Source organism: Salvelinus namaycush, chromosome 29 (assembly GCF_016432855.1).
Source record: "Salvelinus namaycush isolate Seneca chromosome 29, SaNama_1.0, whole genome shotgun sequence".
NCBI lineage: Eukaryota > Metazoa > Chordata > Actinopteri > Salmoniformes > Salmonidae > Salvelinus > Salvelinus namaycush.
The window spans coordinates 17,646,991-17,674,931 of record NC_052335.1 but is presented as its reverse complement, the minus strand read 5'-3'; the positions used below and the strand labels follow the sequence as shown (position 1 = coordinate 17,674,931).

The following is a 27,941-nucleotide window of genomic DNA, read 5'->3' as shown; positions in this document are numbered from 1 at the left end:
ATTGTTTCCATTATAAACTGGGTGGTTCGAGCCCTGAATGCTGATTGGCTGACAGCCGTGGTATATCAGTCCATATACCACCCGTATGACAAAACATGTAATTTTACTGCTCTAATTACGTTGGTAACCAGTTTGTAATAGCAATAAGGCACCTCAGTGGTTTGTGGTATATGGCCAATATATCACAGCTAAGGGCTGTATCCAGGCACTCCTGGATAGCTGTGGTATATTGGTCATATACCACACCTCATGCCTTATTGCTTAATTATATCCTGATAATGACATAATTTACCTCAACATTTCATATAGGCGAAGGTTTTGGCATTCATAGGTCTTTCAGCCTATAGCCCTATATATTTGTTAATGCAAACTACATTTAATCATTATTACATTTGCTTTAATTACTTAGGCCTATAGCTAAATCAAATATATAATTTTGTGCAGGTTTGGTAATAGGCTGTGCTCTGCCAATTGTAGATTATAAACATGAAAACTGGCGCGTTACACAAGTTGTTATGTAGGAAAGTAAGAAGGCTCGGCTAGTTTGTGTCCGCACGACTGCAACCGCTGAGCTCAATGGTCGTAACGACTCGACTCCGTTTGATTTGGCGTCATTTTACCCACAGTAGAATGGGAGATATCTCTTCCAAAACACAGATGCCGACTCCAGAGACCGCTCTACCCGGGAGAAGTGAAAGTTTAAAAGTATCAGGTAGGATGACTTTCCCTGTGTGTGTCTGTCGCATGGTGTCCTAGGCTCGGTAGCTATAGCCTATAGTAGCTAGCCTAATTACCTAGTTGCTTAGCAAAACACCCGTAGGAACTGTAAGTTGGCCTAATTATGTAAACATTGAAAACACAAAGCGTGTACAGTTGATATTTATATCAACAAGCTATTTATATCAACAAGCACTTGTCGTACGACTGTGTAGCCGACATACTAATGTGTTGCACGAATTGACTACACTTCTGCCCTGCTATGACTTTGAAGCGCTGCAGAGGCTTTGTTTTGTCACTGAAACCTCCATATTGCGCATGCGTATATTCACATCTCGCTGCTATTAAACTGTTCAAGAAAGGTCCGTGCAATCCGGGTTCCTTGGGACGTTCCTACCCCATTGAAGTTGACATTTAAAATGGTTAGGGTTTAGGGTAGGGACGACCCTAATGTAGACTAGTCTCTCTCTATTTCTCCCTCTCTCTGTACAGTTCACACACACACACACACACACACACACACACACACACACACACACACACACACACACACACACACACACACACACACACACACACCTCTGATTAAGGCAACCTGTTCCAAAGCTAATCATTTGTAAAAATAAATAAATAAATAGAAATAATAATAATAATAAAGGCTGGAAAATTGTAGTGCATATTACTGTTAATCCTGCAATTATGTAGGCCTTATACCAAGGATATTTCTATTGGATCTCACTGCCCTTAAAGTGATTGAATATGCATTCTATCCAACTGGCAAGAACTTGACTCGTTTGGGGGAATTTGTGCTAGTTTAAAGTCAGTGGTGCAAAAAATAATGTTTTCAGGGGCTCCCGAGTGGCACAGCGGTCTAAGGCACTATCTCAGTGCAAGAGGTGTCACTACAGTTCCTGGTTAGAATCCAGGCTGTATCACATCCGGCCGTGATTGGGAGTCCCATAGGGCAGTGCACATTTGGCCCGGGTTCGGCCGGGGTAGGCCATCATTGTAAATAAGAATTTGTTCTTAACTGACTTAGTTAATTTTTTATTTATGTGACCTTTATTTATGTCTAAAGAAAGATGCTGTCTCCAACACTCCATTTAGATTAAAGATTAATTGTATTTCTTGTCTGACTCTCAGAGGATGGAAAAAGGCAAAACTTTCAGTTTGAGGGGAATGGCTGACACAAGTTGAGTTACATAACATTTGAAGGTTAGAGGGGTGCGGTCTGCAGTGATGAGAATGAAAACATGTAGCCTACTAGCTTTTGCACTGTAGGCAAAGAGAGAGAGCACTAGGAGCTCGCCGCATGACATCAAACATCGATCGCAAGGAAAAGGCAAGAGAGAAAAAACAATTGCAGTACCTTGTGTTGCTTGGTTCCTGTCACCATAGGATGGGAAAATCATAACAGTAATTGTCTGGGGTCCTACGGTTTTCTCAGAACAGGCCCCATCTGAGTGGATGTCTAACACAACACCTAGTTATACTGTCAAATCGTAAACTGCATTTCACTTTTCTTCAGAATTGCCCCAAATAAGTGTGTGTGTGTGTGTGTGTGTGTGTAAGAGAGAGGGCAAGTAAAAGGTAAAAGGCCTGGCTGAAGGCTGCTTGAGATGCGGCTCACATGGGAACTGTGTGCAATGGCATGAAGCGTGACCGTGCAGGGAAGGGATCCACCCTGCAGGACTGCAGTGGTCTGATTACCAGCCCCATACAGCCCTGGTCTCCCTCCCCAGTCCCAGCCCTATGGCAACATCACTGCACCACGGGGCTGGCAGGTTGCCAGGAGACGCACGCACAGCTACACAGACAGGCACCACACCACTGCACGTGGCTCTGCTCGCTCTGTTAAGGCATCCTGATGTTGCTGCTAGCCCTCTGAAGGTCACACATGATGGGGCGTTGGAACAGTGAGGAAAGAGGAACGAAGGGTCAGAGACAGAATGAAGTGGATTCATTTATTGCCCTGCAGGATTATGATGTCCTGGATAAGAGAGTAGCCATGGTATCTGTTATGCATTTTATGGACAGTGAAATGGTTATTTACTTATGGACATGGTGAAATTCATCCAAATCCCAGTAGATGCTGACAGGCATGTGACTGCGTATTTTATATTTTGCAGATCACAGATGGCTCTAGTTCTGTGTAGAGCAGCTTCCAGTGAAATAGAATAGGGGTCAATCTTGATTTATGTGGTCATTCCAAATGATGTGATTGTGTAAGGTGTATGCTGTACCATCCATCCACAGTCCTCTTCTAGAATAGATAGGGATACTGATGGACTTGGACTGTTTGTTGTAGATTGTGTTTTCAGTTTTCTTTCATAATCAGGAATAATCCGTTGCATTGTTGCAAGGTGTAAGTCAGCACATATATATTACCTCCACCTCACTAAATAAAAAACCTGCTGCATCACCTCTAGTCAGTTAATGGATATAAGAAGATCTTACGATTTTACCTTATGTAAACATTTATTGTAGTCTACGAGCTACATGGTTTAAAATCCATTTTAATCTAATATCCCAAACTGCCGGGGAAAGCCATGAATTAATAAAGTAGCAAAATGGCTTTAAGAGAAATTGACAGCCAATCAACAGCCTCTGTTTTGCTGTGCGTCTTATTTATTCCCTATAGGATCACTCCTGCATCTGCCAGTCCAAATTCCACCATGCTAGGCAGCGTGGGCTGGGGGTTGAGGCTATGTGCTACTGGATGGTGTGAACATGGAGGCAGGCAGTGGTGAGTTGGCACCAGCGATGTGGGCACTGAGGTGCCCCCTCAGAATGGCGGGAGATGCTGTGCCTTGGCACATGGTGAATAGACTACCCCGGCATTGAAAAAGCGAAGCTGCTTCAGGTCTTGTAAAGACATCCCAGAGACATTTTTGGGGAGTCTCATCGAGAGAGAGATGGAGGAACTCCCTGCGTGACTTGCTTGGGTGAGGGTGGGAAGGAGAGGGGAGAGGGGAATGGGCTGTGGTGGGGGTATGGAGAGGTTAAGGGGGTGTGTGGGTAGGCATTGGGAGGTATTGGCTGGCAAGGATTCCAAGTACCACACGTGTCTGTGTGCATCTGGGTGGGGGGCGGGAGAGGGGAGATGCCAGAGATGAAGGAAGTGGTCGAATGGCGTAGCTCAGAAATTAATCTGAGATTCGTTTTGATCAATTTGCCCAAATCAACGGTTTTATTTCGGGGGGAGGGTGGGTGTTTGGGGGGTACTCAGACAGACATATTGGAACCCCGCCAAGGCATCTCGGGAAGGTTGCCATGTCGAGAGAGAGGGAGAGGAGGGGAAGAGAAAAAAGCCAGGCAAGACTTGGCAGGGTTCTATCGCAGCTCCCTTTGTCTGTTTGCTCAGCTTTGCGCTAAGGAAATCAAAAATACCCAGGGTGTAGGAACTATGCTTCAACGCGAAAAAACTAAACCAAACAAGAAAACAAGTCGAGAAAACTACTTTGAAACATTTGAGGACGCAGAGGGTGAATGGGGCACAAGCATAGTCACCAAAAATATGTTCTAATTCCAGCAGAGCCACACAATGCTTATTTTCGTGACTGGAGGAGGTTACTTGAGCCAAGAGATGACCATGTCATTTCAACTCAATCTTTCTTTGTAATTTCCAAGCGAATGAAGCTGCCGCATCTGTCTTTTCTGGATATGTTATGAACACAAAAGGACTCTCAAAAGTGGACCTGGATTTTATCCATGAAGGACTGCCAGAACTGTTGTGGCCAAGCAACTGTCAAGAAAAAAGTTTTTTCCCTTCCCATAGATCAAACCTTAAGTCGCCATCCGTACATCACTGGGAGTAGATTTCACCTTCCAAAGTTTTGTGATCGTAAAAATCACTGACTTCAATGCACCTCTAGGATCTGCCTCTGTTGTCACTAAGTTGTCCTCTTTGTGAGAGGGGTTTACAGCGAAACAACAGCAACTGGTTACTCAGGCCAAGTGCTCTTTGACCAAGCTTTAGAGTTCCATTGTGTCTCGCAGTTGGACGAACTGAAGTACATTTGAAGATATCTCGCCTGCAAAGGACTGAGATTCTCCAGCATTTGGATTTGAGATCTGAGGCCAGTGGATCTACAGTAGTCTGTGTGAGGCACTGAACTAGTAGTGCAGTTTCTCCAAGCTGCCTACTCTCAGTTGAAAGAGAGTTCTACAGGCCTGACTGGTTTTCTTCTAATATGTAAGGTTTCTTCAATACAATGAATTTTCAGCTTCACAATGAGAGTGTGGTACTGTGTAAGGTAAGTTATACGTTATATCTGTTTTCTACAGATTAAGATGTCTACTTCCTCTCCCGTTAGACCATAAAGAAACCATAGGTGTTCCTTACTTACCAGCTGTGTTGTTGTCCCCGGGACACTTCACAAGTCTAGCACTGTTTTCCTGCTATATGAAAAAGGAAAGGCACTTAACGGAGGCTGGGGATTGTCAGGGATGACTTAAAACGTCTCCTGAAGGATCATCCATCCCTCCCTAGAGGACCCGGTGTGCCTACCATTCTACCGCTTTCCCACGATCAACGTCCTCGCTGCTGATTTTCATACTGGCCACAGCCCCTGCAGAGAGAGTGGTCTCCCAGTCTCCGGAACCAGTGGCTTTTCTCATCTCCACCGTGTGGCTGATATCCCCCCTCCCGTTGTCTGTCACAGGCACAGCAGTGCCATCTCCCCCTCGGTCATCCTTAGGAAGCGCTGTGCATGATGGCTTCTGATTTGTGTCTGGCACTTGATTAATAACTGCAGGGAAAGGCTAATAGAAAAGTAAGAAATGTTCCCCTCAAGGTTTATATTGAATCGCTGCCAAGGCAAATTACACTCTGCCAGATGTGTTTGCGCTGATAGCAGGTGGAGTTAGCAGGTGTACTGTGATGGTGGCTCTCATAATTATGAACGTTTGTTGTGGAAACATCATATTTTGCCTCTCTGTCGTGTTGGAGGTGATTTGATCATTACTTGTCCTTATATTTAGCTTCAAATTATGGACAACAGAAAGCAGGCAGCAGTGTTGTGTTTTTATAGTCCATTTTCATTCAAGTTAATGAAAATGAATGGCCAGCTCATTTAGCTGTGGCTATTACTGTACAGATGATGCATTAATGAATCACAATTATCCAAATTCTAGTATCACAGAATCAAGATAATGGCGATTAAGAAGTCCCTAATTGTCCTTTTAGATTTCGATTCTGTAAATGGGTTTGGAACTAAAGGTTGATGGAAATTCTGTTTAGTGTTGGAGTGCTGCTGTTCTCTCCTCCTGATCAGAAGTCCAGGTTAATGCAGGGGTGAGGGCCTCAGTCTCCAGCTCTGAGAGTATGAGGAGGGATGGGAGGGGAAGACGTAGACCTGCTGATGCATTTACACACGGCTCTCTGCTCCCGAGGGTCTTCCTTTTGGACCCAAGTAACCTGAAACACGACGTCAGTCTTTTAAAGGAGGTTCAGGGTAGGAAGTTAGGCCTGAACTTGGGGGCCTTGTCTACAAGCACTACTAGCATTTGGCTTTAAGCTTGGCTAGCTAGCTACTCCCCCTGCTTAGCAGAGTTATGACTACTTTTCTATTTAACGCTTCCCGTTTTAAAGAGAACGTAAGACAATAGCTTCATGATTCTGTCCTGTCTCAAGTCTCGACCGTTATGAAAGTGTCACAAGTAACTGAAGAAGGGCAGTGAACTTGAGAAAAGTTTGACTTGTTAGAAGAACCTGAAGTCTTCAGATAGCGGGACTGATTGTTGGGTTTGTGAGTGACTGCGTCTGATGGTCATGGTTGGACTGAGGCTCTGCTCCAGCCTCCAGTGCCCACTCATGTGGAGGGCAATGGCGTAGTGGAGGAGGAAGCTCTCCGATTTCTCCAAGGTTGGCTTTACCCTAGTCCACCCATGCATGCATGGCCGACTTCGCCTGTCTATGAATTATTCACAAAGCTCTCATCTTCACAGGTCACTGTCATCCAGCAGTGTATCTCTCTCTCTCTCTGCCCTTTCGACTTTAATCCAGAGAAACTTCCCCGGCAAACACAGCACAAATCTTCAACCCAGGGCCTCCAGTGACAGAGAATGAGTACTCGGGTTGCCCGTGAGCAATATTGCAGGGTTTATCATGCCTGTTAAGTGAGTTTTAAAGGCTTATCAGCCTCTGTTGTGCCAAGATATGTCTTAATTTGTCACATGCTGAGTAATGATCCTGGCTAATGCCAGCGTAGACTCTGGTGACATGCATGGGATTTCACCATGAGTGTCCCTTGTTTACACTGACACTGATAACCCCACAGACAAAATTGGCACGGCTTGCACCTCAGAGAACTTAGATTACCTGTCATTCACTGAGGTTTATCTCTCTCAACCACAGTTTGCCATCCTCTGAGTATAAACTCAGTTTAAGATGTCTCTTAGTTATTGTTATCTTGTCTTTCAGTCTAGATCCAGTTGTTTAAATGCTTAGAAACCCAGTTTTATGATTCCAAACTGTGACTTCTTCTGCTCTTAATGGCAAACCACACACTGTTGTGGTGTACCGGTCGCATGTTGGGTTAAACCCATCTGGGACCAATTTCTGTACATTTTCTGTCTGACTAGATTGGAGTTAAAGTGACTGTCTGTGTCTACACTCCTACAAAATAGGCATGTTGTCATCGCTTAACACCAAGCAAAAAAGGGTAAATCTATGAATAATTTAGTGAGTCAGGTTGCCTACCCCATGTATCTGAAACCGAGGTGGAAGTGTTATAGGATGACAATTCATTAGCTTGTCACGCTATGACTACCCCGATCTGAAAACAGTTGATGGTAATCAAGAATCGTTATATTAGCCCTGGGCACACAACTTTAATTAAATGGAAGATTAGATGTAACAAATTAAAGATTCATTCATTAACCTCAAACCCACCAGGTGGGAGTTATTAATCAGATTAATTATGTCATGATAATGCTAATGATGTTCTACGATTCTCATAAATCTTTAAAAAGTCTCTTAAAAACAAATTGGAGGAAGGATATTCTGAGGGCCCCAGCTCTGTATTCATTAGTGTGTTACTGTGAGAGATATTTATGTGACCTGGCTCATCTCATTACTGAGTGGGATTACACAGAAATATGGTTCTTAGTTATCATATTTGCCCTATATTAATTGGCTGAACCACAGCCAGCTAAGGAAACGGATCTGAAATTAAATTGAATTGCTGGAGGTTTCAATTTTTTCTACATTAGCATTTTAGTCATGTAGCCGATGCTCTTATCCAGAGCGACTTACAGTAATGAGTACATACATTTTCATACCTTTTTTTTCTCTCGTACTGGTCCCCCGTGGGAATCAAACCCACAACCTTAGTGTTGCAAGTGCCATGCTCTACCAACTGAGCTCAGCATCTTTTCCCAAGAGACCATCTGGTTGGGTAAAGAACAAATCAGCACCACTTCCTGGTCCTTTGTTTAATTACATTTGAGTCATTCAGCAGATTCTTATCTACAGCAATTTACAGTTGTGAGTGCATAAATGGTCCCCTGTGGGTATCGAACCCACAACCTTTGTGTTGCAAGCGCCATGCTCTACCAACTGAGCCACACAAGACCCCGGAGATAGTAGGATAATCTTCCATTATAGCTCAGTGGCTTTTCTCTCTCCCCCTCTCTCAAATCCTCTCTCTCCTCATTCTTTCTCTATTTTTCTCCTTTATCCCTCTCTATCTCTACACCCCTCTTTCTCTGTCTCTCCTCATTCTGTCTCTCTCTCTCTCTCTCATGATAGTTATTTTGCATAACGTACCTGACATCTACTCTGGTTGTTAGTGGGCGTGAGTGCTGGAGGTTTCAGTGTGAGCTTAGCCCACTGTTGGTGAGATGCCATTAGGCTGGCCTGTGTTAAAACCCTCATACAAACACAAACACACACACACACACCTCTCTCCCCTTCTCAGCCCATGCACTCATTCCAGGGCTCCGATAGCAACGGATGCTGTGCTGTTGCCATGTGTGGAGGCATTTCTGTGACATTGCTTGATGGAGTGGCATGATGGCTGATTAACCCTTCGTTACCCTCGTTGCGTAACTTCTCTTGATTGCATAATGGATTGCCATTACACATACGGTTGGTGGCTTCCTGTGTAACCTCACTACTCTGTTTTGTATCCTCTTAGAACAGAGCGAAGCTTTGATGCAATGGCGCGGAAGCTGGTTGAATATGTGGCTGTTGACCTGTGACCCAGACCTCCTCTATTGCTGTAGTTCTGCTGTTGCTGCTGACTGTGAAGGGTTTCCATTAAGCAGTTAAATCCTGTGTTCTGTCATATATTCTGAGGTATGGAGTCAGATGAAGCTGATGTTACAGTATGTGGGTGGGCATGTCATGTTATGGTAACTAACCTACATTTCCCCATTTGAAATGATATTGCGATAACTCTTAACTGGTTATCTCATTGCAAGAGGGGATATACAGTAGTTGCTGTTAGTACGAATGTTGTGATCTTTGTCACAAAATATGCATATATTTGTTATACACATTTTTGAAGTATTGTCACGTCTCCGAAAGCACACGTTCCACGTGAGGTTTATCAAAGTGTTCTCTTTCATTGATTTCTATAATCTAGTTGTCACGATCATCGTATGGAATGGACCAAGGCGCTGCGTGGTATGCGTACATTCTCTTTTAATGAATGAACACTGAACAAAAAACAACAAAATCAACGAACGAAACGTGTAGCTATACAAATAGTGCTGACAGGTAACTAAACATAGACAAGATCCCATGAATAGAAATGGGGAAATGGCTACCTAAATATGATCCCCAATCAGAGACAACGATAAACAGCTGCCTCTGATTGGGAACCATACCAGGCCAACATAGAATTACAAAACACCTAGATGACCCACCCTAGTCACTATCACGCCCCAACCAACACAGAGAATAAACAGCTTACTATGGTCAGGGCGTGACACTAGTATAGTGGAGCGTTGCTCTTAAATGTATTTGGATTGTCAGTTTACACCCCTGGGGAGGAGGTTCAGAAGGTTAGAATGACACAAAAGATTGGATTTGGCCTTCACAGACTGAGAGGATCACTACAACTAGGATACACAGGAAGGAATGAGCTCCCTCTCCTCTCCCCACCCTTTGGAAGAAATACACAACACCTGAACAAAGAACTGACAGAATTAAAGATGTATTGTGTCCTGAGTCCTGCACTGTTTTTGTTTCCAGTGTTTCTACCTCTGGGGAAGAAAAACTTCCTTTTATGTGTGAGCTCAATCCGCCCATAGACCTAGAAGGAGCTGGAGAGAGAGACCATGTTTGATGTTGACACATAAGTGGGAGATGAAGGAGCAGAGCAGCCCTCCTTGCTATCACTATGAAACACACACACACACACAACAGGCCATCATTGTAAATCACAATTTGTTCTTAATTAGTGTGTGGTGAATTTTCAAAACTCTTAGTTCAAAACTCCAAACTGGTAACACTTGTAACGCAGCCAGTCTTCAGTGTTGGAGTAGTGAACTACATATCGTGTATTGTATTTTACAGTATTGAAACTTCTGTATTGTAGTGACAATGGCATAGAACAGTTCCTCTGGACCTCCTCGAAGTCTGAGTTTGCCCCCCCCCCCCCCCCCCCCCCCCTAAAAAGTCGGAAGTTTACATACACTCCACAAATTTCTTGTCAACAAACTATAGTTTTGACAAGTCTGTTAGGACATCTACTTTGTGCATGACACAAGTAATTTTTCCAACAATTGTTTACAGACAGATTATTTCACTTATAATTCACTGTATCACAATTCCAGTGGGTCAGAAGTTAACATACACTAAGTTGACTGTGCCTTTAAACAGCTTGGAAAAATCCAGAAAATGAAGTCATGGCTTTAGAAGCTTCTGATTATTTGAGTCAATTGGAGGTGTACCTGTGGATGTATTTCAAAGACATTACATTTTTGCATCTGAGCTCTTAGAGTGTGCGGCTCTCCTTTATTGTCAAGTTTTCCACTCCGCTAGCCAGCACCTCGCCTAAATAGGTGTGCGTTTATTTTTCCTCTAGATTGTATTTCAAGGCCTACCTTCAAACTCAGTGCCTCTTTGCTCTACATCATGGGAAAATCAACATTTATCAGCCAAGGCCTAAAAAAAAAAATTTGTAGACTTTCACAAGTCTGTTTCATCCTTGGGAGCAATTTCCAAACGCCTGAAGGTACCACGTTCATCTGTACAAACAATAGTACGCAAGTATAAACACCATGGGACCACGCAGCCATCATACCGCTCAGGAAGGAGACGCGTTCTGTCTCCTAGAGATGAACGTTCTTTGGTGCAAAAAGTGCAAATCAATCCCGGAACAACAGCAAAGGACCTTGTGAAGATGCTGGAGAAAAAGGTACAAAAGTATCTATATCCACAGTAAAACGAGTCCTATACCGACATAACCTGAAAGGCCGCTCAGCAAGGAAGAAGCCACTGCTCCAAAACCGCCATAAAAAAGCCAGACTACAGTTTACAACTGCACATGAGCACAAAGATCGTACTTTTTGGAGAAATGTACTCTGGTCTGATGAAACAAAAATAGAACTGTTTGGCCATAATGACCATCATTATGTTTGGATGAAAAAGGGGGACGCTTGCAAGCCGAAGAACACCATCCCAACCGTGAAGCACGGGGGTGGCAGCATCATGTTGTGGGGGTGCTTTGCTGCAGGAGGGACTGGTGCACTTCACAAAATAGATGGCATCATAATGAAAGAAAATTATGTGGATATATTGAAGCAACATCTCAAGACAAAGTTGTGGCAAAATGGCTTAAGGACAACAAAGTCAAGGTATTGGAGTGGCCATCGCAAAGCCCTGACCTCAATCCTATAGAAAATTTGTGGGCAGAACTGAAAAAGCGTGTGCGAGCAAGGAGGCCTACAAACCTTACTCAGTTACACCAGCTCTGTCAGGAGGAATGGGCCAAAATTCACCCAACTTATTGTGGGAAGCTGTGGAAGGCTACCCGAAACGTTTGACCGAATTTAAACAATTCAAAGGCAATGCTACCAAATACTAATTGAGTGTATGTAAACTTCTGACCCACTGGGAATGTGATGAAAGAAATGAAAGCTGAAATAAAAAAAAATCTGTATTATTCTGACATTTCACATTCTTAAAATAATGTGTTGATCCTAACTGACCTAAGACAGTGAATTTTTACTAGGATTAAATGTCAGTAGTTGTGAAAAACTGAGTTGAAATGTATTTGGCTAAGGTGTATGTAAACTTCTGACTTCAACTGTATATACTACCGATCGCTGTTCATGGTTCTGAAATTGCGGCGTCTACTTTGCTACCTATCGATAGGCTGTCAGATGATTGGGTGCTGGTGCTGCAGTAGCCTATAGCTTTGCTTTAATTAATGGATGCATGATTATTTTTATTTGGTTGTCATTTTCTCATGTTAAGCCTAATGTTTCCAAATAGGTTTTGGATTAATAAATTCATACTAATTACCAAAAACAAAAACAAAAACAAACCCCCAAAAATAAAATTGTTTGACTAGTGCAATTTATCACTTGCGGTATAAACACAACAAAGTCCACCTTCTTCACTGTTAGTGTGTGGGAATCCTTCTCCTGCACGGCATTCACTGCAGACTGTGGGACATCCACTATCATCTCATCTCTACTTAGTCCTTCAGCGATTTTCACTTCCTCCACATGGGAGACCTGTTGGATGGCCCTGATCCTGCTACTGCCACCTCCTTCATCCTTACAGAGCATTCTGGGAACTCGGGAACGTGATTCCCATCACAATTACAACAACATTCTTCATCTGACTCTTCAACTGCTACATATTTATTCCTTCGACAAACACTTGCCACGTGTCCAAACTTTTTACAATTGTAACACTACAGTGGCTTCTGTACATATGGTCTCACTGCACATCTCACATACCCAAGTTTAATGTAATTCGGGAGAACCACTTCCTCAAACGACAGTAAAACCTATCATTCGATTCAAGCGACGTGCGTCTACCACTCCTGGAATGTTATCCCTGAACCACACAGCGTCTATGTCCAACAAGACACCAGAGATGACACCTTTAACCGGTGCCCTACTCTGAAAATCATAGCTTTCCACATCCTTTGTCGACATCTTGTAGAGCCACAGAGCTTTCTCATTTTTGCACTTTTGACACACACGAAAACATCATCAAACCGCTCCAGGTCACTCTGACAGATTCCCCTATACCCAATTCGTCCATCGCCATCTTCGAGACCGCAAACGGGTCACCCAAAAAACTATCCTTGCTCGTGAATCGCTCTCCAACCATAAACTGCTGTTCATTTCCAACTTTAGCCCTTTCTACTCCACTGTTCTTCACCATCGTCCACTCATTCTCACCAACTGTACTCACGCCAAGAGAATCGCACAATGCTTCTGCTTCCACCATTGGTCCGGCAGGCCATCACACTCACTCTCCATCTGAGTCCGACCTGATTCACCTACCTTTTTTTAACCTGATAGTCAATTAAGTAAAGAGGCCGAGGCGGGCTGCCATCGCCCCGTTAGAAATAGGCTAATTATAAAAATAGGCTAATTACGTATCGTTTTCACCACTTCCGAATTCGTCAGACAAAGTTCCGCCCCCATTCATTTTCAACAGGGGCACACGGAGCAATGCACAGGGGATTGTGGGAAGGTGAGCGGCGAGAAACCTACTGGCGGAGCTGTAGAAATAGTTAAGCTCTGCTCTACTTTATGCAAATTACACTTGGCCACCGCTGCGTTAACCAATCAGGGGAGGAGCAGATGTTTGCTTGAAAATCTTCCCTTCATGAAACTGTCATTAGTTCCCGGGCTAGAAAACCCCCCAAAATATGTAGGATAGACAACAATCATTGCTGTGTCTGGTTTTCCAATTCCATATGATGTTGCTTTGCAAGAATACAGAGACAAAATCAGAAGGTCAATGGCATGGAGGAGGATTGCAAAGATTGTGTTGATGGTGGGTAAAGAGAGATTTGGACAACAATGTTTACATATGCTGCTACCTAGCCATGAACCTCAATCTAAACCTCAAAACTGTGATCAAAGCCACCATTTGTGAATGTGTTGACTAAATTAAATTGTAAATTTGCCCACCAAAGGATATAAATCACCAGGAACACACATTATAACATTGTGAATGAAACACTAAGCATGAATTTCCCATGTGATATGCTACCAATTGGATTATGGTATCTTAATGTAATGATTGTCATATCTTATGGCTCTTTCATTATACCTGTGTCATGACATTGAGGATTATAGCTCACTTCCTGTAAAACACATAGGCCTACAGGTAAAATGAATGGGTACTTTGCATAAAGGAAATTGTGGCTTTGAGTTGTAAACCATTGTTGTGCAAATCTCTCTTCACCCACCATCAACACAATCTCTGCAATCCTCCTCCATACCTTCTGATTTTGTCTCTGTATTCTAAAATCATTCTCAGCAAATGAACAAGGTAGAATTACAACGCTCCCATGCCCCATTACTTTCCTTTTTGACATTTCTAATTAACCTACAAATTGTCAGCTCCTTATTTTCATGTGTGGTACTGTACCTAGAATACAAGGGTTGGATTTGCACTAAACTATTTCATATGTCAGAAAATTAATGTAGAAAATCTGGCTTATGGATAGCCTCATTTACATTATCTACCTTTATCATGTTAAGTTGAGAACATATAGCTAGCTCAACAACATGGAAATGATGTGTGAGTTTAGCTATTTTCTGCTTCAGATGTACAATGACAAGGGACGCATCGCACATGCCCATAAGGCCACTAATGCCACCGTACAGTAGGCCTGTGGCTGCGTTAGTGATGCATGTCATTATGATGAGCTGCTACATGGATTCACATGGATGATATCCTGAGACAGTGAAAATCAATTGAAACAGATTGGAGAGCTCACAACTGGACAAAAAGGTGATGTTCATTTGCAGAAGCAACACAAAAACTCAGACAAGTTAGAGACAGATCCCCTTCACACCTTTTTTAGTGCAGAATTGTGATCTGTGATTCATGAACATTGACACTAGTTAATCTTGAAACATCTTTATAACCACTTCAATGAATCAGCATTTAATTTCAAAATGCACAAATAAGCTAACTCGTTTGTAAATGTTACCCGTTTTAGTAATTAGGCTATTATTACTAAAGCTTAATTTCGGGTGAACTAAAAAGTCAATTCCAGAGGTGGCCAACCTTGCTCCACTCCCAGATCTACTGGGTGAGCAGACTTCTATTCCAGCCCAGCAATAATACACATTATTATCAACTCATTAGGTTTGATAAGTTGAATCAAGTGTGTTAGTGCTGGGCTGGAACAGAAGCCTGCAAACCCAGCAGACCTCCAGGAGAAGGATTTGCCTGCTACAGTTGTAATACTTTTGTAGCCTACATTGTGTGTGACTTTTAACTGTATTGTTGTATACAAGTACACATACAACCCATTCCATACAAGGATGTGCCAGCAACCCCTTTGAACATTCACTGGGACCTCTTCGTCTGCAGACAGGCTTTCACAGCTCTCCATATCCGAGGACAGACATCACAAAGAAACAGGCTTCATTTTACTACAATTAGACAGTCCTGACTAGGTGAGTTACTATCAAGGCTCAGGCTAAGACCCAGATGCAGACACAGGAGGCGGATAGTACGAGTCTCAGGGTTTATTATAGTACAAGGGGCAGGCAAAAGTTAAGTCTAGGCAGGCAAAGAGTCGGAATCCAAATCAGAGTCAGGCAGGTACAGGAAGGCAGGCAGGATCAGGACAGGTAGAAAGGTCAGAACTGGGAAAAACAAAAACTAGAGCACAGGAAACACGGGTACACGCTGGTAGGACTTGACAGGACAAGACGAACTGGCAACAGACAAACAGAAAACGCAGGTATAAATACACAGGGAATAATGAGGGGAGATGGGAGACACCTGGTGGGGTGTGGAGACAAGCACAAAGACAGGTTAAACAGATCAGGGTGTGACAGGTTACTGTCAATTATTTATTGAAACAATTTAGACATAGGTGTGAGATGACAGGCGCATGGGCCCCCAGAGCACGTGCCCCCCCCCCCCGCTTTGCAGGAGTTTCAGCTACGCCAGTATGTAGTGGTCCTGTACGTGGCTCAGTTCATTAGCAACATCGAAGTTGTAGTTCTGAGGTGCAGTTAATTGCTGATTTCTGAGGCTGTTAACTCTCTACTTGTATATTATGGGAGAGTATAATATACAAGGAAATTCTCAAAGCTGCTAATGAGAACCATGACGACCTTGTACCTAGCCGGTGGGGATTCCGGTGGGGTGCCCCCACCCAGGCAGTGGCGTCATTATACCCTGATGAAGACAGCTTGTCTGTCGAAACGTTGGATATTAGGTTATTCAATTATTGCATCTGAGCTAGAGTGTGCGGCTCTCCTTTTCTTTTCAAGTGGTAGTGCCGGCAACACTAGCTGCAGTAACCCATGGGGAGGGGGTCACACTTGGACATTCAGAGAGGGGACATATTATTGTGGCCCTGGTGGCACAAAATAATCAAAGGTCTGACTGCACAGAGATGCTTGGGAATATGGTCGCAACGGGGGACCAGCGTGTGTGTGTTTCAGGGGAAGGGGGTGTATCTGATCTCCCATCACCTAGGACTTGACAATGGTTAATCAAATCTTCCCATTTTTGCCAGTTTTTGCTCAATTTCTTATACAGCTGCAACCGTATATGAATTCGTAAAGCAAGTCCTTTCTTGAGTTGGGCTCTGGGATGTAACAACTGTTGAGCATCTGAGCTTATGGTTGTTTGTGGGGGAAAGGGGTTGAGTGTGCGTGTGTGTGTGTGTGTGTGTGTGTGTGTGTGTGTGTGTGTGTGTGTGTGTGTGTGTGTGTGTGTGTGTGTGTGTGTGTGTGTGTGTGTGTGTGTGTGTGTGTGTGTGTGTGTGTGTATCCCACAACTGTTGCTAGGGAATAAAGATGTTAGGGACAATACAGGATGAATCACACTAATTGTTTGCTGAAATAATAATTTCTTGCCAAAATGTAACTTTTATAATGGCAATCCTGGTAAGAGGTAACAATCCTTTGCATGAACTACCTACATTATTACAAATATTAATAGTTCATTATGGAAAGTAAGATATTTTTTTAATAGCTATATACAAGGTGAGGGTGATGGAAATGCTTTTGGTCGGCTGATCTGCTTCTGTTCTGTGGTGGCACTGTGTGTTCTTTTCGAAGGATGGGTCCCGGTCTCTCGGGGGCCTTGGGATCCAGGGGAACAGGGGGGTTCTGCCGGTCACTGGGATGACAACCCAACTTGGGATGGGGAGGAGTTTCAGCGGGTGGAATAGTGGGGAACAATTGGAGGTTTACGTAGTAGCAATGCAAATATCATGGTATAGCTATATGGACACTCAATCACTATGGTACTTTTTAATGGTAAGTTTATAAACATATATTATGATAAATAGATTTGAAACTTGTATCTCATTATGGTAAATGGTGAAATAAGTATAGCCAGCTATAATTGTAATGGCTTAGCAGATAATAAGAAAAGACGATCAGTATTTACCTGGGTAAAAGAGAAGGAATATAATATCTATTGTTTACAGGAAACTCATTCAACAACTTTAGATAAAGTTGTGTGGAAAAAGGACTAGGGGGGCAAAGTATATTTCTCCCATGGGCAAAGAAACTCAAAAGGTGTGCTCATATTAATTAACAGTCATTTTGATCCAAATGTGCAAATTGTCCAAACAGATCCTCAAGGTAGATGGATGATTTTAAATATGTTTATTGGGCCATAAACAGATATGGCTCATTAACCTATAAGGTCCAAATAACGCTTCTTTGAACATTTGAAAACACAAGACTCTATTATTATGGTGGGAGATTATAATACGGTTTTAAATACCTCTATGGACCGTAAAGGAAATCACACTACAAACTATCACCCTCAGGCACTTAAGGAAATCCCAAATGTCATGGATATATTGGAACTAGTGTATATACGGAGGCTTAAATACCCTGACCTAGTGAGATGTACATGGCGGAAGCTCAATCAAGCTAGTCGTCTTGATTACATTCTTATACCATTCTCTCTGGCACCAAAAGTTTAAAAAGTGTTGATAGGGGACAGAATGCGGTCGGATCATCACATAATTGGCATATATATTACTCTTACAGAATTTCCACCTGGGCAAGGATATTGGAAATGTAATCAAAGTCTATTGGATGATAACTTGTTTTTAACTAGGGCAGAAGAATTTTAACTGACTTTTTCAGACATAACATAGGTACAGCAGATCCCCTTATTGTATGGGACACTTTTAAATGTGCCTTTAGAGGCCATGCAATTCAGTACTCATCTCTAAAACAAAAGCAATTTAGGTAAATAGAGTCCATATTAACAAAGGAAATGGAAGGACTAATAGTACAGATAGATAGCAATAAAAACTGTACCATAGAGGCACAGAATAAGTTAGAGGAAAAAGAGAGGCACAGAATAAGTTAGAGGAAAAAGAAATGGAGGAGCTTATTCAAGAAAGATCCAGTGTAATATATTATAAAAATAAAGTGAACTGGATGGAATATGGGGAAAAATGCACCAAATTATTTTTAAATCTTCAACATAGAAATGCAACCAATTTTTTTTTCTTGAAACTTGTTACAAATGATGGAGTCAGGCATGATTCACCAAACTATATTTTGAAAGAGGACGTTAAGTACTTTAAGCATATGTTTTCGTTTCAATCTCACTCCAATACATTTTTATAGAAAGTTAGCAAAAATAGATAAGATCTATTTGTGGAAAAATCACCCTGATTAACTCTTTTTAGTCATATCACAGTTTACCTATTTGCTTATGGTTTTGCCTACACCTAGCAACCTTTTTTTTTCAATTATATGAGCAAAAAATATTCCATTTTATTTGGAATGGCAAGCCAGACAAAATTAAAAGGGCCTATTAATATAATGAATATGAAATCGGAGGGCAGAAATGATTAAATATTAAAGCATTAGACGTATCACTAAAGGCATCAGTCATACAAAAGTTATACTTAAATCTGAACTGCTTCTCTAGCAAATTAGTATGAATGTCTCACCCCATGTTACAGAATGGCCTTTTCCCTTTATTCAGATTACAACCGCTCACTTTTGGTAATTCGAAAACAAAATAATCTCCAAAATATCATTATTTTTTAACACGCCATAGAAAGTTGGTTGCAATTTCAGTTTAATCCAGCAGAAAAGACAGAACAAATAAATAATATTGTGGTTAAACTCAAATATACTAATTGATAAAAAAACCTTGACCTTTTAAAAAATATATATTAAAAAATTAACTTTGTAAATTATATCAGAAATAGGACTGGTGGAGTTATGTCACACATGCAGCTAACACAAATACATGGAAATGTCTGCTCTACCCAAAAATACAATCAAGTGCCTTGCGATTGGAGGCCGAGCAGTTGCCATACCAGGCAGTGATGCAACCAGTCTGGATGCTCTCGATGGTGCAGCTGTAGAACATTTTGAGGATCTGAGGACCCATGCCAAATCTTTTCAGTCTCCTGAGGGGCAATAGGTTTTGTCGTGCCTGCTTCACGACTGTCTTGGTGTGCTTGGACCATTCTAGTTTGTTGGAACAAGGAACTTGAAGCTCTCAACCTGCTCCACTGCAGCTCCGTCGATGAGAATGGGGGCGTGCTCGGTCCTCTTTTCCCTGTAGTCCACAATCATCTCCTTTGTCTTGATCACGTTGAGGGAGAGGTTGTTGTCCTGGCACCACATGGCCAGGTCTCTGACCTCCTCCCTATAGGCTGTCTCGTTGTTGTCGGTGACACTGTTGTGTCATCGGCAAATGATGATGGTATTGGAGTCGTGCCTGGCTGTGCAGTCATGAGTGAACAGGGAGTACAGGAGGGGACTGAGCACGCACCCCTGAGGGGCCCCTGTGTTGAGGATCAGCAGGGCAGATGTGTTGTTACCTACCCTTACCACACGGGGCGGCCCGTCAGGAAGTCCAGGATCCAGTTGCAGAGGGAGGTGTTTAGTCTCAGAGTCCTTAGCTTATTGATGAGCTTTGAGGGCACTGTGGTGTTGAATGCTGAGCTGTAGTCAATGAATAGCATTCTCACATAGGTGTTCCTTTTGTCCAGCTGGGAAAGGGCAGTGTGGAGTGCAATACAGGTTGCATCTGTGGATCTGTTGGGGCGGTATGCAAATGGGAGTGGGTCTAGGGTTTCTGGGATGATGGTGTTGATGTGAGCCATGACCAGGCTTTCAAAGCACTTCATGACTACAGATGTGAGTGCTACGGGTCGGTAGTCATTTAGGCAGGTTACCTTAGTGTTCTTGGGAACAGGGACAATGGTGGTATTTCAGACTCAGACAGGGAGAGGTTGAAAATATCAATGAAGACACTTGACAGTTGGTCAGCGCATGCTCGCAGTACCCGTCCTGGTAATCCGTCTACAGACGTGAGTTCTACGGGTCGGTAGTCATTTAGGCAGGTTACCTTAGTGTTCTTGGGCACAGGCACTATGGTGGTCTGCTTGAAACATGTTGATATTACAGACTATGACAGGGAGAGGTTGAAAATGTCAGTGAAGACACTTGCTAGTTGGTCAGCGTATGCTTGCAGTACATGTCCTGGTAATCCGTCTGGCCCTTAGGCCTGAATGTTGACCTGTCTAAAGGTCTTACTCATATCGGCTGCGGAGAGCGTGATCACACAGTCTTCCGGTACAGCTGGTGCTCTCATGCATGTTTCAGTGTTATTTGCCTCGAAGCGAGCATAGAAGTAGTTTAGCTCGTCTGGTAGGCTTGTGTCACAGGGCAGCTGGTGTAGTATGACTCGATTTTAGTCCTGTATTGACGGTTTGCCTGTTTGATGGTTTGTCGGAGGGCATAGCGGGATTTCTTATAAGCTTCCGGGTTAGAGTCCCGCTCCTTGAAAGTGGCAGCTCTAGCCTTTAGCTCAGTGCGGATGCTGCCTGTAATCGATGGCTTCTGGTTGGGGTATGTACGTACGGTCACAATGTAGACGACGTCATCGATGCACTTATTGATGAAGACAATGACAGATGTGGTGTACTCCTCAATGCCATTGGAGGAATCACGAAACATATTCCAGTCTGTGCTAGCAAAACAGTCCGGTAGCTTAGCATCTGCTTCATCTGACTACTTTTTTTATTGATCTAGTCACTGGTGCTTCCTGCTTTCATTTTTGCTTGTAAGCAGGAATCAGGAGGATGGAAATTTGGTCATATTTTCCAAAAGGAGGGCGAGGGAGTGCTTTGTATGCGTCTCTGTGTGTGGAGTATAGTTGGTCCACAGTTCTTTTCCCTCTGGTTGCACATTTAAAATGCTGATAGAGATTTGGTAAAACTAATTTAAGTTTCCCTGCATTAAAGTCCCCGGCTACTAGGAGCGCCGCCTCTGGGTGAGCGTTTTCTTGTTTGCTTATGGTGGAATACAGCTCATTCAATGCTATCTTAGTGCCAGTCTCTGACTGAGGTGGTATGTAAACAGCTACGTTGAATATATATGAGAACTCTCTCTGTAGATAGTGTGGTCTACAGCTTATCATGATATATTCAACCTCAGGCGAGCAATAGCTCGAGACTTCCTTAGATATAGTGCACCAGCTGTTATTTACAAAAATACATAGTCCACTGCCCCTTGTCTTACCAGACGTCGCTTTTCTATCCTGCCGGTACATCGTATAACCAGCCAGGTGTATGTTGATATTGTCGTCGTTCAGCCACGACTCTGTGAATCATAAGATGTTACAGTTTTTAATGTCCCGTTAGTAGTTTCATCTTCCCCGTAACTCATTGATTTTATTGTCCAAAGATTGCATGTTTGCTAGCAGAATTGAGGGAAGTGGGGGTTTATTTGATCGCCTCCGAATTCTCAGAAGGCAGCCCGCTCTCCGGCCTCTCTTTCTCCACCTCCTCTTCACGCAGATCACGGGGGTCGGGGACTGTTCCCGAAGAAGCCGTATATCCTCCGCCTCGGGCTCGTCAGAGTCGTGAAAGAAGAAAAAGGATTCTGCTAGTCCTTGGTGAGTAATTGCAGTCCTGATGTCTATAAGTTATTTTCGGTCATAAGAGACGGTAGCAGCAACATTATATACAAAATTAGTAAAAAAATAAGTTATAAACAAACAAAAAACAATCGGTTGCGGGCACGTAAAACGTCTGGCTTCTGATCCGGCGCAATTTTATGTATATGCACCTGTGGAACGGTCGTTAAGACACTAACAGCTTACAGACGGTAGGCAATTAAGGCCACAGTTATGAAAACTTAGGACACTAAAGAGGCCTTTCTACTGACTCGATTTGGAGGTGGAGGGTCTGTCATGGTCTGGGGCGGTGTGTCACAGCATCATCAGACTGAGCTTGTCATTGCAAGCAATCTCAACGCTGTGTGTTACAGGGAAGACATCCTCCTCCCTTATGTGGTACCCTTCCTGCAGGCTCATACTGACATGACCCTCCAGCATGACAGTGCCACCAGCCATACTACTCGTTCTGTACATGATTTCCTGCAAGACAGGAATGTCAGTGTTCTGCCATGGCCAGCGAAGAGCCCGGATCTCAATTCCATTGAGCACGTCTGGGACCTGTTGGATCGGAGGGTGAGGGCTAGGGCCATTTCCCTCAGAAATGTCCGGGAACTTGCAGGTGCCTTGGTGGAAGAGTAGGGTAACATATCACAGCAAGAACTGGCAAATCTGGTGCAGTCCCTGAGGAGGAGATGCACTGCAGTACTTAATGCAGCTGGTGGCCACACCAGATACTGACTGTTACTTTTGATTTTGACCCCACTTTGTTCAGTGACACAATATTCAATTTCTGTTAGTCACATGTCTGTGGAACTTGTTCAGTTTATGTCTCAGTTGTTGAATCTTGTTATGTTCATACAAATATTTATTTAAGTTTGCTGAAAATAAATGCAGTTGACAGTGAGAGGACGTTTCTTTTTTTGCTGAGTTTATGTATTTGTATGTATGTATGTATATTTATATATACTATATATGTTGGTGTGTGTGTATATATATAAATATATATGTTTACCCCAAAAAATATATAGGGGATTGGAAATGTATCTATATCTGCATATATCTGAAATGTATCTAAATTAAATCTATCTGCACTATTAAAGCTGATCTCCTCCGAAACACAACCCAACCATGCCGCACGGCACAATTCCCACTTAACCTGGAGGCCAGCCGCACCAATGTGTCGGAGGAAACACCGTACACCTGGCGACCATGTCAGCGTGCACTGCACCCGGCCCTCCACAGGAGTCGCTAGTGCGCGATGGGACAAGGACATCCCTGCCAGCCAAACCCTTCCCTAACCCGGACGACACTAGGCCAATTGTGCGCCGCCCCATGGGTCTGCCTGTCGCGGCAGGCTGCGACAGAGCCTGGACTCGAACCCAGAATCTCTGCAATGCAGTGCCTTAGATCACTGCGCCACTCGGGAGGCCCAGTGGACACTGTGCCTTCCGATGGACCGCCCTTGCCCGGAAATTCGTCACTCGTTCATCCCGCAATGATTGTCTTTTCAGCCACCGGTAGCTTATGGGTGCTCCATATGCACTGTAGTCAGTTATGATTGCATGTGTACTTACATTAAATATATAATTATTAATATACGCCTACTGTATGATAGCTAGCAAATTAATTAGCTATCTAACATTAGCCTGCTTAGCTGGAACTTCTCAAGAAGAAAAATGTTTTATTTCTACAATTTCCATAAGCTAACCAAACAAAAACATCATTACTTTTACGAGACGTGTTTGTGCCGTCATGTGCATTAGTAGCACAATTTCTAACTTATTTACATTTGTTTTTACTTACACTTGTATGTTGACTCCATATTGATGTCGAGGTTTTAATTTTTGGTGGACTTTTCTTAGCGGATGTACAATCGTCGCAAATTGAATTATGTGGAGTTTCAGGCCCCGAAGTGAACATAATTGTACACTCGCAAACTCTTCTAAAAACGTGGGCTGAGGGGCTTACGTTGCAAACTTCCCTTGCTTGGCTAATCATTTGCACCACCCTCCAAGATGGTGACGGGGATTCCCCCAAGGGCATAAGGCGAGGGTAAGTGGACGAGGGTGTGTTTTTTATGAGTTTGAACCGCAGCCTTGGTCTTTTACCAAATAGGGCTATCCTCTGTATACCAACCCTACCTTGTCACAACACAACTGATTGGCTCAAACGCATTAAGAAGGAAAGAAATTCCACAAATTAACTTTTAACAGGGGACACCTGTTAGTTGAAAAGCATTCCAGGTGACTACCGCATGAAGCTGGTTTAGAGAATGCCAAGAGTGTACAATGCTGTCATCAAGGCAAAGGGTGGCTACTTTGGAGAATCTCAAATATAAAATATATTTTGATTTGTTAAACACTATTTTGATTACTACATGATTCATTATGTGTTATTTCATAGTTTTGACGTCTTCACTATTATTTTACAATGTACAAAATAGTAAAAATATAGAAAAACCATTGAATGAGTAGGTGAATCCAAACTTTTGACTGGTACTGTACATGCATACGAACATGCATATGCAGCCACACATGCGGCGTGCATGTACACACTCATATGATGCACATGCACGTACACACATGGATCACTTAGTGCCAGCCCGTGTTGTCTTTCAATGTCAGTACATAATGTCAATATTCTGTCACTTCATATGTATGTTGGTGACTGGAAAGCAGTTACATATTCCTAGAGCAGACGCATAGAGAGCTTCCCCTCAGACAATTGACCTGACTTGTTATGCTAGCAGTGAAGACATTAGTATTATGTCCAGGACAAAAGCACTGGTGAAATGTCAGCCATTTTAGAACTGATCGGTGTAATAAAGTTAGCTCCTGGTGTGGAATCACCACTTCCTCATTAACCTGCTATGACTGCACTGTTAACATCCTGAATGCAGAGGTCAGGGTGTTTTACCCATGGTCATTACCGTTTTAATTTATAGGATGGTCTTTCTGGAGTGTGCTATGTAACGAAAGGCTAGAAGAAGTGTAGCTTTGAAGTGATTCCTTTAAACATGGTTTCTCTCTCCCTCCGTATTTCCCTCTCTCTCTCCCTCTCCCTCAGTCTCTCTCTCTCTTCCCATCCCCCACCTTTGCTCTGATTGGTTGAATTAACTCTGCAGCCTCCTGTTGTGAATAATTACTTTTGATCCAATGCGGATCTCTCTCTTGTTCGTTCTCTCTTGCTCCATGTCACCAATTTTTATAACATCCCCTGTCCCTGTTCCATATCCAGTACACACACACACACACACACACACACACACACACACACACACACACACACACACACACACACACACACACACACACACACACTGCAGGCGTTATTCAAATTCAGGTTCTGTCCCTGGCAGCTGGTCGTTGAGTGGAGAGAGGGAGAGAGGGGACTGCGCTGCGTTGGGACAGGGCCCAGCTGAATGCTCTCCTCCCCTGTTAGCTGCAGCGCTGTGATGCCACTGGACGGGACATATGTAAACCAGCGATTAGCACTGACCCTCCAAACAGCCCTCAGAGCAGCCCAGTGGCAGCAGCCTAAACTAGGCCAGGGAGATGGGAAGAGCTAGCTCAGTGTCCCAGGGAGAGGGGAGCTCAGTGTGGATTAAGATGCAGGGAGGGAGAGCAGCATTCAGCCCAGTACAGCATCAGCACAGCCAGAGAGAGGCTATCATGAATGTTGAATGAGAGGCAGGACACCGAGTCAGTCTCTCCTTTCTGCATTGAGTCAGTCATGAACAGGAGTCAGGAGGAATGGTCTATGTCCCATGCTTCCTTCCCTGCCACACTCTCCACTCCCCCATCCTTCCATCTTTCCCTAACCCATTCCTCAAACCCCCCTTACCACCACACACCCTTCCCTGTCCTACCCACTCTTCATACCCAAACAAGCCTTTCCATTGTAATGCATTGTAGTGATGCGTCGTTCCCTTAAAGCTACTACTTTCTCTAATAGTGTGCAATGTGCATGTGCAGGAATGCCCACGTACCAGAGGTTCCAGCCTCTCGCGTACCGGAAAAAATTATGCCCGACAGGACAATGTCATCCCCGCCTCCCACTAGCACAGCAGGCAGGAGGCTGGGGCGACACCTTGTGTTAGCTAACTAGCTAGCTTGCTAGTTAGGGACACTCTGTACTGGCTAGCTAGCATGCTAGTTAGCTAGCTAGCAGATGGTGTCATCCCCGCCTCCCACCTGCTGTATACTGGACTAGCTGGCTAAGCTAGCACACAGTGTCCTTCACTGGCACCTGCCAAACACCAGGCGTATTTAACAGTACTATGGGAAAACAGTGCCCGACAGGCCGGGAAGAGGAACACTGTGTACCAGTGCACAGCTAGCTAGCTACCGTTGTCGCTCCTGCCCCTTCTTCTGTGGGCGGCTGGCATCCAACGTTAACGTGCATTAACGCCACCTGCTGTACTGGATGCAGAAATGCCCACATGCAAGAACGCCCCGAATTGCAGGCCGCAATTACACCCTTCTCACTTCCTCCAAGTGTGACAGCTAGTAGGCGTCTGAATACTGTGTACAGTCGTGGCCAAAAGTTTTGAGAATGACACAAATATTAATTTTCCCAAAGTCTGCTGCCTCAGTTTGTATGATGGCAATTTGCATATACTCCAGAATGTTATGAAGAGTGATCAGAGGAATTGCAATTAACTGCAAAGTCCTTCTTTGCCATGCAAATGAACTGAATCTCAACAAAAAAAATCCACTGCATTTCAGCCCTGCCACAAAAGGACCAGCTGACATCATGTCAGTGATTCTCTCGTTAACACAGGTGTGAGTGTTGACAAGAACAAGGCTGGAGATCACTCTGTCATGCTGATTGAGTTTGAATAACATACCGGAAGCTTCAAAAGGAGGGGGGTGCTTGCAATCATTGTTCTTCCTCTGTCAACCATGGTTACCTGCAAGGAAACACGTGCCGTCATCATTGCTTTGCACAAAAAGGGCTTCACAGGCAAGGATATTGCTGCCAGTAAGATTGCACCTAAATCAACCATTTATCAGATCATCAAGAACTTCAAGGAGAGTGGTTCAATTGTTGTGAAGAAGGCTTCAGGGTGCTCAAGAAAGTCCAGCAAGCGCCAGGACCGTCTCCTAAAGTTGATTCAGCTGCGGGATCGGGGCACCACCAGTACAGAGCTTGCTCAGGAATGGCAGCAGGCAGGTGTGAGTGCATCTACACGCACAGTGAGGTGAAGACTTTTGGAGGATGGCCTGGTGTCAAGAAGGGCAGCAAAGAAGCCACTTCTCTCCAGGAAAAACACCAGGGACAGACTGATATGCTGCAAAAGGTACAGGATTGGACTGCTGAGGACTGGGATAAAGTCATTTTCTCTGATGAATCCTCTTTCCGATTGTTTGGGGCATCCGGAAAAAAGCTTGTCCGGAGAAGACAAGGTGAGCGCCAACAGTAAAGCATCCTGAGACCATTCATGTGTGGGGTTGCTTCTCAGCCAAGGGAGTGGGCTCACTCACAATTTTGCCTAAGAACACAGCCATGAATAAAGAATGGTACCAACACATCCTCCGAGAGCAACTTCTCCCAACCATCCAGGAACAGTTTGGTGACAAACACGGCCTTTTCCAGCATGATGGAGCACCTTGCCATAAGGCAAAATTGATAACTAAGTGGCTCGGGGAACAAAACATCGATATTTTGGGTCCCTGGCCAGGAAACTCCCCAGACCTTAATCCCATTGAGAACTTGTGGTCAATCCTTAAGAGGTGGGTGTACAAACAAAATCCCACAAATTCTGACAAACTCCAAGCATTGATTATGCAAGAATGGGCTGCCATCAGTCAGGATGTGGCCCAGAAGTTAATTAACAGCATCCCAGGGCGGATTGCAGAGGTCTTGAAAAAGAAGGGGTCAACACTGCAAATATTGACTCTTTGCATCAACTTCATGTAATTGTCAATAAAAGCCTTTGACACTTATGAAATGCTTAAAATTATACTTCAGTATTCCATAGTAACATCTGACAAAAATATTTAAAGACACTGAAGCAGCAGACTTTGTGGAAATTAATATTTGTGTCATTCTCAAAACTTTTGGCCACAACTGTACTGTATGTGGCATGTTCAATCATCTGTCCTTCCTCTCTGCCTCACGTTGTGGTCTGGATCTGGAGCTCCAT

At 43.6% G+C, this 27,941-nt stretch overlaps 1 protein-coding gene across 2 annotated transcripts in view; it reads left to right on the top strand.

Annotated features, from left to right (window-relative positions):
• The first annotated feature begins 524 nt into the window (after positions 1 to 524).
• LOC120024546 (mitochondrial peptide methionine sulfoxide reductase-like) overlaps positions 525 to 27,941 on the top strand; it is a 99,980-nt gene continuing 72,563 nt past the window's right edge. For both annotated transcript variants that reach the window (XM_038968828.1, XM_038968829.1), the window contains exon 1: positions 525 to 712. In XM_038968828.1, the coding sequence (XP_038824756.1) occupies positions 577 to 712 (136 nt within the window). In that variant the 5' untranslated portion in view covers positions 525 to 576. The remainder of the gene's footprint in view (positions 713 to 27,941) is intronic.